General features: G+C 44.2%; 1 protein-coding gene across 16 annotated transcripts in view; it reads right to left on the reverse strand.

The window, feature by feature from the left end:
- The window catches only part of CLIP1 (CAP-Gly domain containing linker protein 1), a 61,961-nt gene that overhangs the window by 4,961 nt on the left and 40,623 nt on the right, over nt 1-16,377 (reverse strand). For 9 of the 16 annotated variants that reach the window (XM_017814228.1, XM_017814230.1, XM_017814229.1 and 6 more), the window contains 10 exons: nt 16,276-16,359; nt 15,172-15,328; nt 14,356-14,521; nt 14,058-14,273; nt 10,707-12,971; nt 9,424-9,561; nt 8,489-8,595; nt 6,790-6,910; nt 3,164-3,216; nt 1,064-1,084 (listed from right to left, as the gene is read on the reverse strand). In XM_017814228.1, coding sequence (XP_017669717.1) covers nt 1,064-1,084; nt 3,164-3,216; nt 6,790-6,910; nt 8,489-8,595; nt 9,424-9,561; nt 10,707-12,971; nt 14,058-14,273; nt 14,356-14,521; nt 15,172-15,328; nt 16,276-16,359 — 3,328 coding nt within the window. Of the gene's footprint in view, nt 1-1,063; nt 1,085-1,147; nt 1,371-3,163; nt 3,217-6,789; nt 6,911-8,488; nt 8,596-9,423; nt 9,562-10,706; nt 12,972-14,057; nt 14,274-14,355; nt 14,522-15,171; nt 15,329-16,275; nt 16,360-16,377 lie in introns of those variants that run through there. The other 7 variants (XM_017814238.1, XM_017814237.1, XM_017814236.1 and 4 more) reach the window with 4 other exon arrangements.

Consider the following 16,377-nt stretch of genomic DNA (forward strand, 5'->3'; position numbering starts at 1 on the left):
CCAATGCAAGGGGTGCTGCTGACAGAGCAGAGGTGCCCTCTCCAAGCCACAGAGCTGCAAATCCAGGATTTACTGGGAAGTAAACTGTGAGTACATCTGGGAAGCACATCTGTGAGTTGCTGCTCACAAGCTCTGCTGTCCCCAAGACTTCTCCCGAGCTCCTCTGTGCTGAACACACAGCTGTGGGAGGACAGATGGAAAGCCCAATGACTCAGCTCCTGCTCAGGAGCTTGTGATTTAGCCAATGTTTCCACTTGGTCAGATCTTCATGGAGAGATCAGGACCAAACAGATGCTCTTTGCACAAATACGGATCATTCGCCATTTATCGGGCTTGGCTTCAGCACCACAGCCCTGAGAGGCTGAAAAAGGCAAACAGTTGGGAAGGATAGAAAGAAGAGGTTTACAAACTCAGTACAGGAGTCTCCAATACTAAAACACAAGGGGAGAGAAACGAGAGAAGAAAAGAGGAGAGAAAACAAGAGGGGAAGAAGGTCCCTGTGCTGGAGCTTCGGTTTTAACTTTCCCAGGACAGTGCTCCACTGCTCCAGAGGGAGACCCAAAAATTCTGGAACTGAAGAACCTACAACCAGAGTAGGTAGCTGGCATTACCCACTGATCCAGAAGTGTGGAGCACAGTCCACTTCCAGAATCTCAGCTGGAAGTGCACGATGCTGGAAGCACCACGTGCAGTGGGAGTCACACAGACAGTGAATGTGAGGAGCAGATGCTGATTGTGAAATAACTGAGCTCGCAAAGAAAACCTTGTGGAAACTTTATTTTATTAGAAAAAAAAATTGATTTGGGGAACTTAAATTTTTTTTCTGCCAGTTCAATTCCAAACCATCCTCTTGCCAGCCCAGAGGTAAAGAAAACCAATAAACATGACTTTTTCATTGCAGATGCCATTTTAAAACTGCACTTTTTTGAGGAGGTTAAACCATGTTCTGAGCAGTGTGTGGAAGTCGTGGGGGAGAGGGTTCGGTTTTGTTTAAACATTAAAAAAGTCACCCAGATTCTTCCCTTACTACAAAAATAAGAAATTCTAAGAATGAAGCAAATACCTTAAAGTGCTACTGGGTAAGCTTTAAAAATGCAAGATAACAAGAACCACATGTTAGAAACATGGAGTAGAAATGCAAAATACTGTAAGGAAGAATGAAATTTGCACCAAGGGGCTTTTTTGTTTTGGTAAAAAATATATAGACTTTTTTTTTTCATAATACATATATATATATATATATAGAGAGCTGAGTGTTTTACAAAACAAAAGCAAGACACCAAGGGACAAAGGCAGCCAAAATATGTACAACAACTTTACTTAAAAAAAATTAAAATTATTTATTGTAACGTGGATAGACTTTCTTGAGTCTTACCATTAAAGACACACAGATATAGCAAGGGAAGCAAGGGCAGGAAAGGGAAGAGAGAGGAATGAGATGAGTATCGATAAATAGCGAAGCTCAAAGACAGTCAGACATCAACCCACAGTGAGCCCAACAGCTGAGTAACACAGAACCCCCTCAGAGCCACAAACACCACACTCCTGTCACTCCCAGCTGGGCTATTCCGTATAAGGAGATGCCAAAATAGGGGAAGAGAATTCCTGGGGGTGGAAGGAAGGTGAGGAAACCACCACTAGAGATTTGACCTAACTGGAACACAAAGATGGCTCTGGTTCACCTCAAATTCTTCAGACACAAGGAGGAAATTATCACTCCTCTTGCCACCAACTTCAGTGGAATTTGGGAATTTAGAACGTTTGTTCACTATTTTTATTTAATTAGCTCTTTATTCAGCCTTTTTTTTGAGAGCAACTGGTGCCATGTGCTGGCATGTTCTGACCCCCAGTGCCTGCACTTGGAGGCTGTTCCTGTTCCTCATTTTACCCTTTATTGCAGTTTATTCACCACTGCTGAGCAATGTCACAAATTTGGGCATTTTGGTGTAACCCACTGAAGGTAAAATTCACTTCAATTATTTCATAACTGTCTGGATTATTTCAGGCAGCTGAGTAAAAAAAAGAAGAAGGAAGATCAGAGCCACAGACCTTCCTTTTTAGAACTTACTAAAGAGTTTGTCTTTTAAAATGTCCTCTGTGAAACAGAACTGCTGGAAAGTACTGAAGGATTCTTGGTCCCCCCTCTGTCCTCCCTTTCCTCAAGTAACTTCCAGGAGTTACACTGTTTAGAACACATTTTAAACGTGTGGCTGGTGATGCAGCTCAGCAGGTTGGTGAAAGCTGGAGGTTCAGCTGTTCACTGGCCTCTCTGGGGTACAGCTGATCCAACTCTGACATTCCCTGGGGAAGCATCAGCTTGGGAAACACCTCCTGTGCCTGCTGTCCTTCAGAAGAGGGGGAGATACAACAGAGCACGACCCACCTCCCAAAGAACAATTAGGGAATAAAGAAGGGATGAGTGACACCACTGAGTAGCCAAGGATGTGCATAAATACCCAAGTACCGCTCACTGTTCTTTGTTGTGACCACTACAAATCCAGGAAATGTAACAGTTTGTTTTTCCTGGAACACTCGAGGTGTCGTGGGGAGCCCTGCTGTTTTTAAGGATTGATGTAACTACTTCTGAAAGGCCCCCATTTTCCCCAGGACACTGTGGCACTTGGCCACTGCACAGACAGTCAGTTTTGTGACTTGGGACTGTTCCCTGAACAGCAGCTTACAAAGGGATGCCCCAGTCACCCAGGACAAATCTCCTGGGATTTAAAAGCAGTGCTGAATGAACTGCAATAACCTCCTGCCACAATGAACTGCACAAAATCATGAGAGCAGCCAAGCAGTGCTGAGTAACTGCTGCTTTTCCTTCTTCTTCCCCTTTTCTTCTAATCAGCACCTCTGTATTTTGCCATTATTCCTTTAGAGCTCGATGTGTCAGAGCTGAAAACAAGCTTTTACCAGACTGGGGGACAATCCAACAGTGCAGAGCAGACTGAAACCAAACACTGAACTGGTCACTGCAGGTAAGAATTACCACAGTGGGGAGGTGTGGAACTAAAGGAAACATGGACAATTCCATCTCTAACCCAAAGTATGTGACAACCTCAGCACTCTAACCAGGACACCACAGAACAGAACAGCTCTTGGTTTTGGTGTTACATTTTCTGTAGGACTGCATGTTAAACACACACCAGCAGGAACAACTTACCTCTTTTTCATCTCTAATAACTGGTTATTGAGTACTGATCTCTCCTCTTCCAGCTAAAACACAAGTACAAACAGACTCCAGTTAATACACTAAGGATTGTTTCCTTAGTACAATATATCAAAGCAACATTATCATCATAAAACAAACATGGAAGAGGCTACAGAGCCCAAAAATCCTCAAAGTAACAGATTTTCTACAGGCACAGACAAGCACCCAAACAGAAATTGTTCAGTGACCCAGAGTATCAGGTAGTGAGGGGCTAAGACCGTTAAATAAAAATAATTAAATAAAGTATTTCCACGTCCTGTGTACAGACCAGTGTGTGAGATCAGTGTTACAGGATATTTCCAGGCCCCCCACACACCAAAGAGAACCCTCTGTGTGCCTGGCCAGTATTGGGGAATTCCTGGATTTGCTGTTGTCCTGACCTGGATAATTGTACCCCTGATCTGTATTTGTTACTGCACTCTTATTTTATTTACAGCTAAACTATTGATCCCCAGAGCTGTTGGTGTTTGTTACCACCCTGTAACTCAGCAAGGTCGCCCTTCAGCCCTCACAGCCAGCAAGGCCTTCAGCTGAAAATATTGCTGCTGCAGGTTCCTGGGGTCCAAACTGCCCAGAAACACTGAGACAACCGAAAAAATTAAGTACTTTTCAAGCCAAATAATTATTTTTCACCACCTCCTCCTTTCTTCTTACTCAGTGGCCAAAGTCAGCCCTGAGAACTGTCGTCTGTAGCAGACGTCCCCCAGCCTTGTCTTGAGAACAGTCTCTGGTGGGATTTCACAAGCTTTCAGGGTTCATCCACAAGGTCAGCAAGACATACATTTATAATGGAAACCTCAGAGCCCTGACAACAGCTCCTGGTCTCTCCCTGAGTGCCTTCTTTCAGCACTTTGCAGCTATTCAGATCGCAGGCACAGAAGGCGTTAAACCAGTTCCCATGAGCAGGCAGGTTGTCTCCAGCCTCCAGCTCTCAGCTAAATGCAGCTCTCTGAGAGAAACCCTCTCCTCCACATTTTCTGACAACTTACCTTCTCCTCTCCTGTGCTGCAGTGCTTTTAAACCTTCCAGCTTTGAGCTTAACTGGGATCATTTTGCTGGGCATAATCACCCAACTTTATTGATACGAAAAAGAAATACTAGAAGGGTGTAGAGAGGCTTAATATAAAAAATTCTTAAAGCAGTTAATTCTTAAAGCAGTCTCAAACCCCCTGGTTGAGTGGAGGCACGACTCTTGTGGGAGAAGGGGAGAAGGGACCCCCTTCTGTCTCCAGCCTTTCCCAGGATCCTCTCCCTGGCTCGTTTCCTCAGAGCAGACCCTGCACACCATTCATAAAACATGGATATTCCTACACTTTCTCCAATGAACTTCAAATGCCTGGGCAGGTCTGAGGCTCCCAAAATGCCACGACAAATAATTTGAAGCCAGAAAAGTTCCCTGAGCTCAGTATCTGCCTGAATGCGAATCTTTAACGAATTACAATCAGCTAATTATTTATGGATCAATACAGAAGAGCTGCTTTGGTGGGAGCCACTTTAACCTTTAGATGTCCAGATAAATCATTCATGCCACAGGATTCATTAATTTTGCACAGTGTGTCACATGCAGCCACACATTCTCTACCTCAGTTGACAACACACTTGCCAGAATTTATGTGGTTTCCATAGAGACGGCTCAAAATTCCCAAACCCATGTTTGCCCCTTTCTGATGCATTTTACAGGCACCTGCACAGACCCTGCACAGCCTGAGCTCTGCTGGGTTCTGCTTTCCTCCTCACTGCCCTCCCTTTGGGCCATCCTGCTGTGCCAAACCCTTCACTGCCACCACAGCCACTCCTCCAAATCCACTGGAGGATTTTTCATGGGAACATTTTTCCTGCTCCCCACAGCCAGCCTGAACCCAGGGAGCCCAGAGCCTGTGGCCACTGTGCCTGAGCACGGCCTGACAGGAGGTGTTGGGATACCTGGGATACCAAAGGCCTCTCCCAGGCTTTTGGGAGGCCCTGCTGTTCACCAGACCTGAAGACACCACAGCCCAAATAGCACATTTGGGAAATGCAACAGGCAGCATTCCCATGTTCCCAAGATTCAGATTACAGCCTCCTCACAGATGAAGGCAAAGAAACTATGTCTTCAAGCTCCAGCAGATTTTCCCAGATCTCGGAGCCATCTATTCCCAGGCAGAACAGGCTGTGGTGCAACTGGACCGACACTATTCCAGTTTGCAAGGTGATGGATTCATCCCTGTGCTTCCCAGATTACAGCTGTCTGTCCTGGCAGTGAGAGAAGGGGCCCTGCTGACAGATCCATAGTCAGCAGGATGCACACAGCAGGATGCTGGAGGTCAGGGAAAGCAGGGAGGCCCCAGACTGAGCTGCCAGCCCATGGCTCTGGGGCGGAGGGATCCCTTCCCTCAGGGCTTTCTGTGCGTCAAAATGCTCAAAGATTTGACCAGTGCTGCCGAATCCTTTCCAAGTTACAACTCTCCCTGAAAATACCAGGTTGCCTCAAGGATTCTGAAATAATTTAGGAAAGCCTGTGGGAGTGGGGAGCAGCTCCCACGGGCTGTTTAGGACCTTTTCTTACCACCCCGCTACTCAGATGCAGAGTGAGTCAGTGCTGATCCCACACGTCTGGGACTCTGCTCATCATCTCCAAAGGCTCCTGAGGATCAAGGAGCCTGAGCTTTACTCCTGTCAGCAGCTCAAAGGATTTAGGAACTGGCCAGAGCTGTAGTCACTGATCCTCAGTTCTTCCAACCAGGACTCTTGGGGGAAAAATCAGCCTCTTGGCTTCAAAAAATGAAGACTGTTGCAGGATCCCCCTCCTATGCACAGGTGCTATCTCAGAAAGGCAGTACACAAAAGCCTGTCTTCCATGTTCTTCCTTTTGGGCAAGATCTTCCCAAGATTCCTTCAAGGTGTGCCTGGAACTGCTGCACAAGGATTAAACCCACCACAGTAGTGCCTGTAAATCTGGGGTTTTTTGGCAAGTACCAGTGATCCAAGTTGGGTAACTAAGCCCGTACTTCAAGATTCCAACAACATGTTCAACATATAATAGCAAAAAATAAAAATATAAATTTAAGAGAGTCTGTTTCTCCCCATAAACTGCCACCAGAAAAGGATTTACATGGATTCCAGTCCCCCAGCACCCCCTGCCCGGCTGCAGCACAGTCCAGGCACGGCGTGAAGTTTGAGCAGACACACGCACAGCACTTCTTAGGGACAGAGTCCAACCAAGCACATTTACACAGTATTCTGAAATACATCCTAAATACTCCTTGTTTTAGTGGGGAGAGCAGGAATAAGAGAATTAAACAGCTCCATTTCCTTAGTGCTGGTCCATGGCCATTTCCCCTCCTGACAGAACCAGCAAGTGCCTGTTAATTCCCTTGGCTAGAGCACGTTTAATTTATGCTCATTCCCAAGCCTCCCAAGGATCCCTCCGGGGTTACATAACCTTCTGTCAGCTGCACTTCCAACCTCCCCGTGCAGGTGGCTTCCACATTTATCTGAAACATTCCCAGCACGGCTCATCCTCCAGGCACCGACCTGCGGCACAAGGAGCTCGCGCGGCTCTTCCCACCTGGATCCGGGAAGGCTCCGGCCCCTCTCACCTTCTGGTGGCTCGTGACCTGCTCCCTGCTCCTGCCCAGCTCCTCGGCCAGTCTCACGTTCTCCTCCTGCAGAGCCTCGAGCTGCTGGGACTTGTGAGCTGCTGCCAGTTTGAGCTCCTCGCTGCGAGGACACAGAGAGCATCGTTACCATAGGAACGGGACAGGCAGGGAAAACTGGGGGAGAGAGGCAGCTCCACAGCTTGGAAAAACACATCCAGGTCACGTGTGGAGGGGAGCTGGGATAGCGGGACAACCCATGGCTCGGGTTAACCCCGGGTGCAGCAGCACAAAACACCTTTTCCTCTCTGTATCAGGGTCTCAGAAATGGGAGGTAAGTCCAGATTCCAAGTTCTGCGTGTTCCCATGGCCAGCGAGGCTTGGATTTGGGAGCACAGGGGAGGGACTGACAAGTCTTGGCAAGGTTTGCAGCCTGGGCTTTCACAGAAGGGAATTTTGCAGCCAGAGGTAAAACAGCAGAATTGCTTAAAAAGCAAAAAAAAAAAAAAAAAAAAAAAAAAGAAAAACAAAGCTAGAAAAAAAGGCAACAGGAAAAACCCTTCCAGTTCCACCTATTTAACTACTCCCTGATATCCAAACATTCAAAAATGTTGGACCTTGGGATCACAGGAAGCAAACCAGGAAAAGGTTCTCATCTATTCCATTATTTTAACAGATACAAAACTGAAAATGAGACAAAAGCTGAAGGAAAAAAAGGCTTCACAGCCTGTGCTGCTACTAAATGTGGTTTCCTTAAAAGTTTATTTTCAACAAATTTTTGCATATATCTTGCATGCTGCCTCTGACACAAGTGACTAACACAAGTTTTTAGATTTGACATCTCTCAAAAAATACAAGAGATCTCCTTCATTTCACTGAACAGTCATTTTTATGACTGTTTAGTTTTTACAAAAAGGAGTCTCAGTACTCCCGTGTGCCACTATTACAGAGCTAAATCTCGACTGGAATATTAAAAATACTTTTATAATAGTGGGAAGTAGAAGAGCCCTTAAGTCAGAAACTTAATCAAGCACTTCAAAACACAAGGATCTGTGGTCTGTTATTGGGCACATTTAGACACAATTCTGATTAACTCTGAGTTCAGCATCTCCTGTGACTCAGATTTTTCAGCCATTTCTTGTACCTGGTCTCACCAGGTGGAAATGCTGTGAAATTCTCCTGGTTTACATATATTTACATACATTTTATATTAACATATATAATATATATTATGTGCATTTTTATATATATACATAGTAAAAATACATAAGATGTATTTTTATCTATAATATTTGGTTTGTACTGCTCAGGAAAGAAATGCACAATGGGGCAACAGGAATAAACTGCATAAAGCCATCAAAGAAAAATAAAAGTAGATCCAAATATGCTATAAACAAAGTCACTTAAAACAACACTCCAAGTGTACTTGTAATGAAATCAAACCTCTCATAATAAAGATTTTAACATCATCTCGTGCCCTCAGGTGGCAGAAGCCTCCAACAAACAAATTATTTCAAACAGTGCTCCAAGGACTTGCTTCAATTCTCATCAGCAATTCAGGAGCAGTGTTCTGATGCCAAACTACTATTTAATTTTGACCTAATACCAGCTTTGTAGTGAGGATACCAGAAAGGCAATACTTAAAACAATCAAAGTTAAATGTAACCCCAAAACTTAACAGATTTAACACTGAAATACTTACAATTCTTTTTTAAGTTCTTCTACTTTCTTGTTCTCCAGATTCAGAAGCTCTTTTGATTTATTAAGTTCCTCTTCATTTTTCAGGTTGTTTTGTTTAAGCATGTCCAACTTCAAGAGGAAAAAAACCCTCGTTACACCAAAGAAACCACACAGTTCTCAGGACATGATGTCCAGCAAAATGGGGCCTGGGCTGGTCCATTTTCCATCTTTAGCCCTTAAATTAACCCAGCCTGTATGTTATGAGACTTTCTGCATCCGAACTGAGCAGCACAGAGAATTCCAAGTCCATTGGGGAGCAGTTTACAGGAATTTGATGTAAAGAGGTAAAGCCCAAACCCCTCAGCTCCATCAACTGCTGCACCACTCAAAGCATTATTTGTTTTTAAATGCAAAGCTTGTTGCTAAAATTACCTGTTCCTTGATCTTTATTCCTCTAAGACAACCAGTAAATTCTGCTTTTCCATACCTTAATTTCTGAGATTCAGTAGGGTGAGTGTTGTACCTGCAAGCCCAGGAAATGAATTCCCTGCAGAATGGGACAAACTGTAGTCCATCTATTTCCTGAGCTTGTGTCCACCAGGGAAACACCCCAAGCTTGTGAACCTGATGTGTTCCCATCCAGCCACACATGATATTATATAAGAGATAATCTCCAGCCATTCTCATGGCATTACAGGGCCCTGGGGATTGTTTTTTAATCCAGAAAGTGAACCCCTCCCATATAAACGTCACCATTTCTAATTCTCGAGCCCTCAGATCTCGCTGGAAATCGTTCCCGTTTCAGCACATTTAGGGCAGCCCAGCTGTTCCCTACCAGAATTATGGAGCTGCAGATGACAGAATCCTCTCCTGCCCCGTCTAATTCTCCATAATTCAGAAGCTGTTCTTACAAACCAGGCCAAACTTTTCATAGAAAAGCATTTAAATGTGATTTACTTCATTCTGGAGCTTCTCGTTTGTCTGTCTCGAGTTCTCCAAAGAGGCCAAAGTTTCAATTTTTTCTTTGTGAATGGCATCCTTCTCCTTGGTCACCTGCTCCACAGCCTGGAAAACATCTTCTGCCATTTTGGCAGCCTATAAATAAAGGGGAGTGGGGAAAAAAGCACTTATTACCAAAGGGACCTCTGAGAGCAAAAGATGAACCCCAATACTTCATGCACAGCTCCACGGTTTGCCAGCTGCTTCCCAGTTAAATAAGGACTTCAACTGGGAATTTATTTGCATTTTGAAGCTGCATAAAGTATAAATTTCAGTGGAGAAGATTCGATTCCATGCAGAGACAGATCATAACCTCATGCTCGTGTCAGCACCGAGGAAATCCGTTCCCTGTTTTCCTTCCTGGATTTCTCATTACCACCACTGTGGCTGCTCTTAGACCTCTGACCTCTTTAGACAGTAGTAGTTCAGTAGATATTCACTCCCAACAGTCTGGTGTGTTTTCAGAAAATATGGAATTACAAAATCTCAAAAATTTGGACAGTAATGGACTAGGAGATAAAGCCAATTATGGAGTTATTTTATTGTTCATTGTGGCCTCATGAAAGGAAATACTTCCCAAGGATATTAAAACACTCATGTAGGTATCATCCACAGGGTATCCTGAACCCAATTTGTATTTAAAGTGGTTTTCTGGGCTTTAAGCCACACAAACTGACATTCAAAATCCTTTGCACAATTTGTTGGTGGTGAATACAAAACAATTCTGTGAACAGAAGAACACCAGAGTTGTCAGTGTCTTTCCCAGTCTCTTACACTGCTTTTATCCAATTACATTTCCAGAAGCAGCATATTGCTTTATATTTTTTGGAGTGACTCAAATTTGGAGTTTGTTGTAATTTAACAAAAAGATCTAATCTAAACCTTGTCTATCAATACTCTGGACTTGAAGCTGCAGAGTCCTTCACCAGAAGGAGCTGCTCAGTGTCTCCTCCCAGATTCAGGGAACAGAGCTTCCTTTTATTCACAGTTTATGTTGTTTTCTTGCACCATTCAGCGCCAACAGAGGCTTTTGTAGTTAAAATATTTAAAAAAAAAATAAAATAAAGTGTCTTTCAGGCTCACAACTTGTGACAAACCCAAAGTAACATATTGAGAGTGAGCCCAGAATTCCAGCCTGTTCACATGGAAATGAAGTGCTGAGTGTGCAATGAGGTGCAGAGGAAACCAGAGGTTAGTGCTCAGGATTAGTAGAACTTGACTGTTTAACTATATTTCAATACCTCCAGTTTCTGTGCTACTGTTTGGGCCTGGAGAGTCTCAATTTCTTTTATTTTCAAAGCCAGATTGTTCATCTCCTCCTGCAGCATCTCATTTTTGCCCTGAGACTCCAACAATTTGCCTGAGAGGTCACTGTTAGTTTGCTCTAAAAGTGTAACCTCCTCACACAGCTTATAATAATCCTGGGAGAATTTCTCCTTCTCATTTCCTATTTCTTCCTTACTCAGGACCAGACTCTTCTGCTCAGCCCTCAGACTGTCCAGTTCCTCAAGTAACTTTGTTCTCTCCTCCTCCATCAGCTCCAGCCTGGGTTGGAGCTCATCCAGCCTCTGGCAGGCACGGCCGTGCAGGTCCTGGAATTCTGCTGCTGATTTGGACACAGAAGCAAAGTCACCTCTCAGCTGCTTCATGCTGGAAACAAGCTGCTCCTTCTCTACACACAGGGCTTCTTTCTCTTTCATTATTTCCACCAGTTTAATATCAGATTTTTCTTTCTCTTGAACTAGAAGTTCTTTCTCAGCCAGAAATCCCTTATTTTTCTCTCTCAGCTCTTCCACCTCCTTCTCTAAGCAGCTGATGGTGCTTTGAAGTTCCACACGTTCCAACAGGAACGATTCCTTGTCCAGTTTTCTAGCTTCCTTTTCCATGGTTAAGTTTTCTTTCATAGCAGCAACCTCTCCATGTAGTTCCTGACACCTCTCCTGCAGTTCATCCCTTTCCCTGGTCAGCTTTTCCCTGTCAGAGGAGCAGGTCTTCAAGGAAGACGACAGGACCTGCTCGGCCCGTGATGCAGCCGCCAGCTCACCTTCTAACACACCTCTGGCATCCTGGGCCTCCTTCAGAAGGTTGGAAAGGTCACATTTACAGGCTTTTAGCTCTTCATTTTCTACAGTCTTCTCACGTAGCTCTGCCTTGAGGGCTTCAATGGAATCTTGGAGCACAACATTCTCCTGGGCCAGAGCGTTCCTGGACGAGACGCCCAGTTCGTGTTCTCTCCTCAGATCACAAATTGCCTTTGCACAAGACTTGTTTTCCTCAAGAAGCTCTGAGTACTTTTTCTCCAATTCCTCCTTCTCTTGGAGAAGAGCTTCATTGTGCTTTTCCAACAGCAGCGACTTCTGAACGACAGATTCCTTTTCTGAGGCCAGTTCCTTTATTTTCGCAGTGCAGACTCTCTCAGCCAGCTCAGCCTCTGCTGAGGTCTTCACAAGCTTCTCAGCAATTGCCTTATTTTCATTTAGAAGTTCCTCCCTCTCAGCCAAAAGCTTTTGTTCTGATGAAGAAAGATCCTCTTTCTCTTGAAGTAGTCGAGAACATTCCAAATGGAGTGTCTCTCTTGAGGCTTCCACTTCCTCAAGGAGGCGAGTGAGACTCCCAAGGGAATTCTCCAGCTCCACATTGTCTTTCCTCACAACTGTGAGTTCCCTGTGCTCAGTCTCCAGTTGTGTTTGCATCTCTTTCTCTCTCACTTTTAACACCTGGTTTTCACTGACCGCGTTGTCCAAACTCACTCTCAGCTCTTCCATGCTTTCCAGGAGCACCTTCTTCTCTGCCTGAAGACTCTGACTTGTCTGCAGGACACTGCTCAGCTCCTCTTTCAGGGCTCCAAGGGTATTTTGAAGAGCTGAGTGTTCCCCCAGGGCTGAATCTCTCTCTGCAGTCACTGCTGACAGTTGTTGCTGGAGCTCCCTTTGATCCCTGGCCAAGGCCTCACAGGAACTTCCCAGCTTCTGGATAACATCATCTTTGTCCTTTATAACTGCATCTTTCTCTTCCAAAAGTTTCCTCTGGTAATTCCCCAGTTCTTCCCATTCCTTGGTGTGTTTCTGACATTCCACACCCAGGGCATCTTTGCTGGCCTCGAGTTCTCTCAGCTGGAGGAGCAAGGCTGACTCTGAGGACCGGAGAGCATCGTTCTCCTGAGCTGCCTTCAGGAGGTCTCCCTGGGCTGCCTCAAGTTCACACAGTAATTTGCTTTTCTCACAGACCAGTGCTCCCTTCTCTGTGCTCTCCTGCTGCCTTTTGGCCTCAGCTTCTTCCTTCTGCTTTAGGATTCTTTGATTTTCTGTCTTCAGTTCTTCTTGGTCTTGTTGCATTAACGAAATCTTTGATTCCAGTTCTTTAAGTTCTGATAACAAGGAACCTCTCTCTAATTTTAAAGCATTCCCCTCCTGTGCCAAGGTCTCTTTTTCTGCCATCAAACCCCTCATCTGGTCTGACATTAGTTCAAGTTCTTTTCTGGCTGATGTTAACACAGAGCTCAGGGACTAAAGAAATAAAGTCAGGGAGAAGGGAAAACAAAAATGAAGTCAAGCAGACAAATGAGAAATGTGCTTTAAGGGCAAATAAAGCAATTTTAATTCAAGTTTTAAAAGTGTATACACTGACACACAGTCCCTGTGTGAACTCAGCTGCTGACAGACCCCCCTGGTACATCACAGAACACCTCCCATCCACAAGAGAAGCCTTCAGTGGTATAATAATAATAATAACAACAACAACAACAATAATAATAATAATAATATCATGGTTTAAAAGTTCCTCCATACAAGATTTCATCTTGTTTTTTAAAACTACTCTCAACAAATTGTCTGAATGTAAATTACTGAGAAAGAAGAGCCACAGAATTATTTAATGAGACTCTAAGTAAATTAAAATGCAGGGAGTTGTATTAGATATTGATATCGATATTAGATATTCTAATTCTCAATTTCACCTTCTGTAGATAATTCTCATGATTCTCTCAAAAATATATTGTCATAACCCCCTTAATTCAAACCCCCCCAGCAGTGGTGTCAATACTGTGTGTCAATTTATACACTAAATACTTTGCTAAAGCATAAACCAAAGATTATAGCAAATAACTGATGAGGGATGAAAGCAAGCAGTAATGTCAAAGAAACAGGAGGAAAAACTAAAATTACTGAAGTCAAGCTACACACTAAATAGATGCAGATCTTATGGGACTGTACTACAGAATGAAATTCCAGGGGTGCAGCACTTCTAAATGAAATGGCTCACCATGTATCTTAAAATTCAACATTTAAAAAGCCAGGGAATGACATTTGGCTCCAAGTGACTGTGCTGAGCCACATTATCTCTGAGCATAAATTGTTAACATCAAAGAACTGGATTTCATCAATTCTTGTGTAATTTAGAGAAGAATTAACAACAGTCAGTCCTGTGTGCTTCTCTTCCCCATCCCATATCCCCCTACCCTGGAAAAGTTCAAAAAGGAAAACAATGCAAAAATCTTGCTATGAAAGGTCGAAGCACAAAAAAACCCCCAGGGATTCACTGAGACAGAAGGATTTCAACTTTAAATTACTCCCAGAGTAACAAAATACACCTACTTTGGCCTGTTCCACCTCCTTCCTCAGCTCCTCCGTCTGTGTTTCCAGCTCGGTGTTTTTCCTCTGGGCACTTTTCAGAGCCTCCTCTGCACTCAGCAGGTTCTGCCTGAACCCCTGGATTTCTGCATCATGTTTGGCCACCAGCTCAGAATTTTCTTTTTCATACTTTGCCTGAAGATCTTCGTACTGAGTTTGGCTGGTCTGGATTTGCTTTTTCTGGGGGCAGATGAAACAGGCACAGGTCAGGCAGCAGTGGGACGATGTCCCACACACAGTTTGGTGCTTTTAGAGTCCTTACCATGTCTGTCAGTTGATCCTGCAGATTTTTCAGTTCTGCTTGATGAATCTGGAGAGTTTCCTGCTGACTCTGCTCAGCTTTCTGGGCTGTTTGCTCCATGTTTTTCTCAAGCTGAGCAGCCTTTTCATTTGCTTTTGTGAGCTCAAGTTGTATTTGCTCCAACTGCCTGGAAAGCCCAAATGAAAGGACATCACTTTCTGCTGACAGCACCACAAGCACAGAGATGAAAGAGTCAGAGTTATGCTGAAGTTCTATATCCTGTCCAAGCACTTAGAAAGAGATTTAATTATTTAACATAAAGAAAGTATTTTGCTAAATTCAATATACACAGGGGAGACCAAGCACTTGCTCCTTACTCGTGTGCAGAGCAGCTGCCAGAGCAACCCCCAGTCTGGGGGTTTATAAAGGTAAAGAACAACAATTTCCATTTGGAAAAAACCACATTTTCTCTTGCTAGAAAAAATGTGACCCAAGTCTTTTATATATCCAAATAAACTGAGCTTATCAGGCAATCAAGTAATCCTGAAGCACAGTGACAAAACAGTCTAGGTTACTAAAAAGGTCATTTACTCTGGGCAATGAGAAGACATTATATAAGAATTTTAGAATTATAAATGTTTGATGCTCTTCAAATCACTCCCAGGAGCCTGTTTTGATTAATTTAGTTTGCTGGAATAAGTTCACTTGTTATATCAATGTGACACTGGGGAGCATTTTGTTCAGATATTTACAGAAAAATCAGATGAGGAGCTGGGAGTGTGGGAGTGAGGAATTAATGTCACAAAGCTCTGGCAAAGAGGAAATACCAGCAAATACCTTTCTTTGGAGCGCAGCTCATCGTTCATCTTGGTGAGCTGGGCAGAGCTGTCCCCTGAGGACTTCATGATCTCTGCAATATCATTTTCAAGTTTGGCTTTAGCTTCCACCAGTTGCTGCTCTCTCTCTTCTCGCTCCTTCAGCTTCCTCTCCATCTCTGGGCAAAACAAAGGTTGTTAGGTTGGGAAATTTAAGAGGAAGGGTAGTTATGGTGAAGAACCATAAACAGCAATTTTGATGTACAGACCTCGCAAATCGGCCCTTAAAATTAAAAATTATGACTGTTTGAACTGAAGCAAAAGGTTAAGAACTTTTCAGGAACAGTAAAGAGCAACTAGTAATGAACTCTTTGTTTCAGAAGTGAGTCACATCAGGCCATGAGAGGTGGGTACAGGTTCTGCTGTGTCAGAGGGTAAGGAAGCACTGGAGGAAGATCTGCACACCCTCCAGTGAGAGCATCAGCAGCTGCTCAGCAGAGCAGCACAGGATGAACAGTGAAGGTAACATGAAGCTACAGTCAAAAAAATGACTCAGTGTGGGGCAGGCACTGCCACCAACAGCCCCTGGGATCCCTTCTCCAGCCCCAGCAAGGCCGTGCAAGGTTTGCTTCAGGGCACAGACCGTGCCTGACTTCTCTCTACGCTGGTTTGACATCGAGAAAGACACAGCAAGGCCTCCTGGGAGAGGGGAAGGAGACACCCAGACTGACACAGGCTGTTTGGTGTCCTCAAAAAGAGCACAGTGCTTATGGACAAGGCTGAGAAGGAACTGTTCATGTTTGTAACCCCCCAGGCTGGTCCCTGAGCCTTTGCCCAGGGTCTGACCATCCCCACAGGGGGGGTTTGTTGCAATGTCAAACAAGAATTTAAGTACTGATTTAAACACACTCAGGCAGCAAATCCTGGGCCTTACTGCACCATCTCCTGAGCATTATCATCACTGCTGGGTCACTGCTCACAGCCCACAACAGCTGCTTTCTGCCCACAAGAAAGCCCTTCCTTTGAAGGCACAGGCACTGGGGGAAGCATTTTACCGACTACAGGAGGCACAGGAAAGCCCAAAGCTGCTGCAATTTTCAAAACAGCCCATTTTATCCTTCCTTACCAGTCAAACCAGACTTGAGCTGTTCCAGTTCTGAAGACATGAGTGCAAACTGCTCTTCTTTTTGGTTCAGTTTTGTCACTGTTTCTAGGCAAGGAAGATTTT

The sequence above is a fragment of the Lepidothrix coronata genome, unplaced genomic scaffold (assembly GCF_001604755.1).
Source record: "Lepidothrix coronata isolate B3197 unplaced genomic scaffold, Lepidothrix_coronata-1.0 Scaffold44, whole genome shotgun sequence".
Taxonomy (NCBI): Eukaryota; Metazoa; Chordata; class Aves; order Passeriformes; family Pipridae; genus Lepidothrix; species Lepidothrix coronata.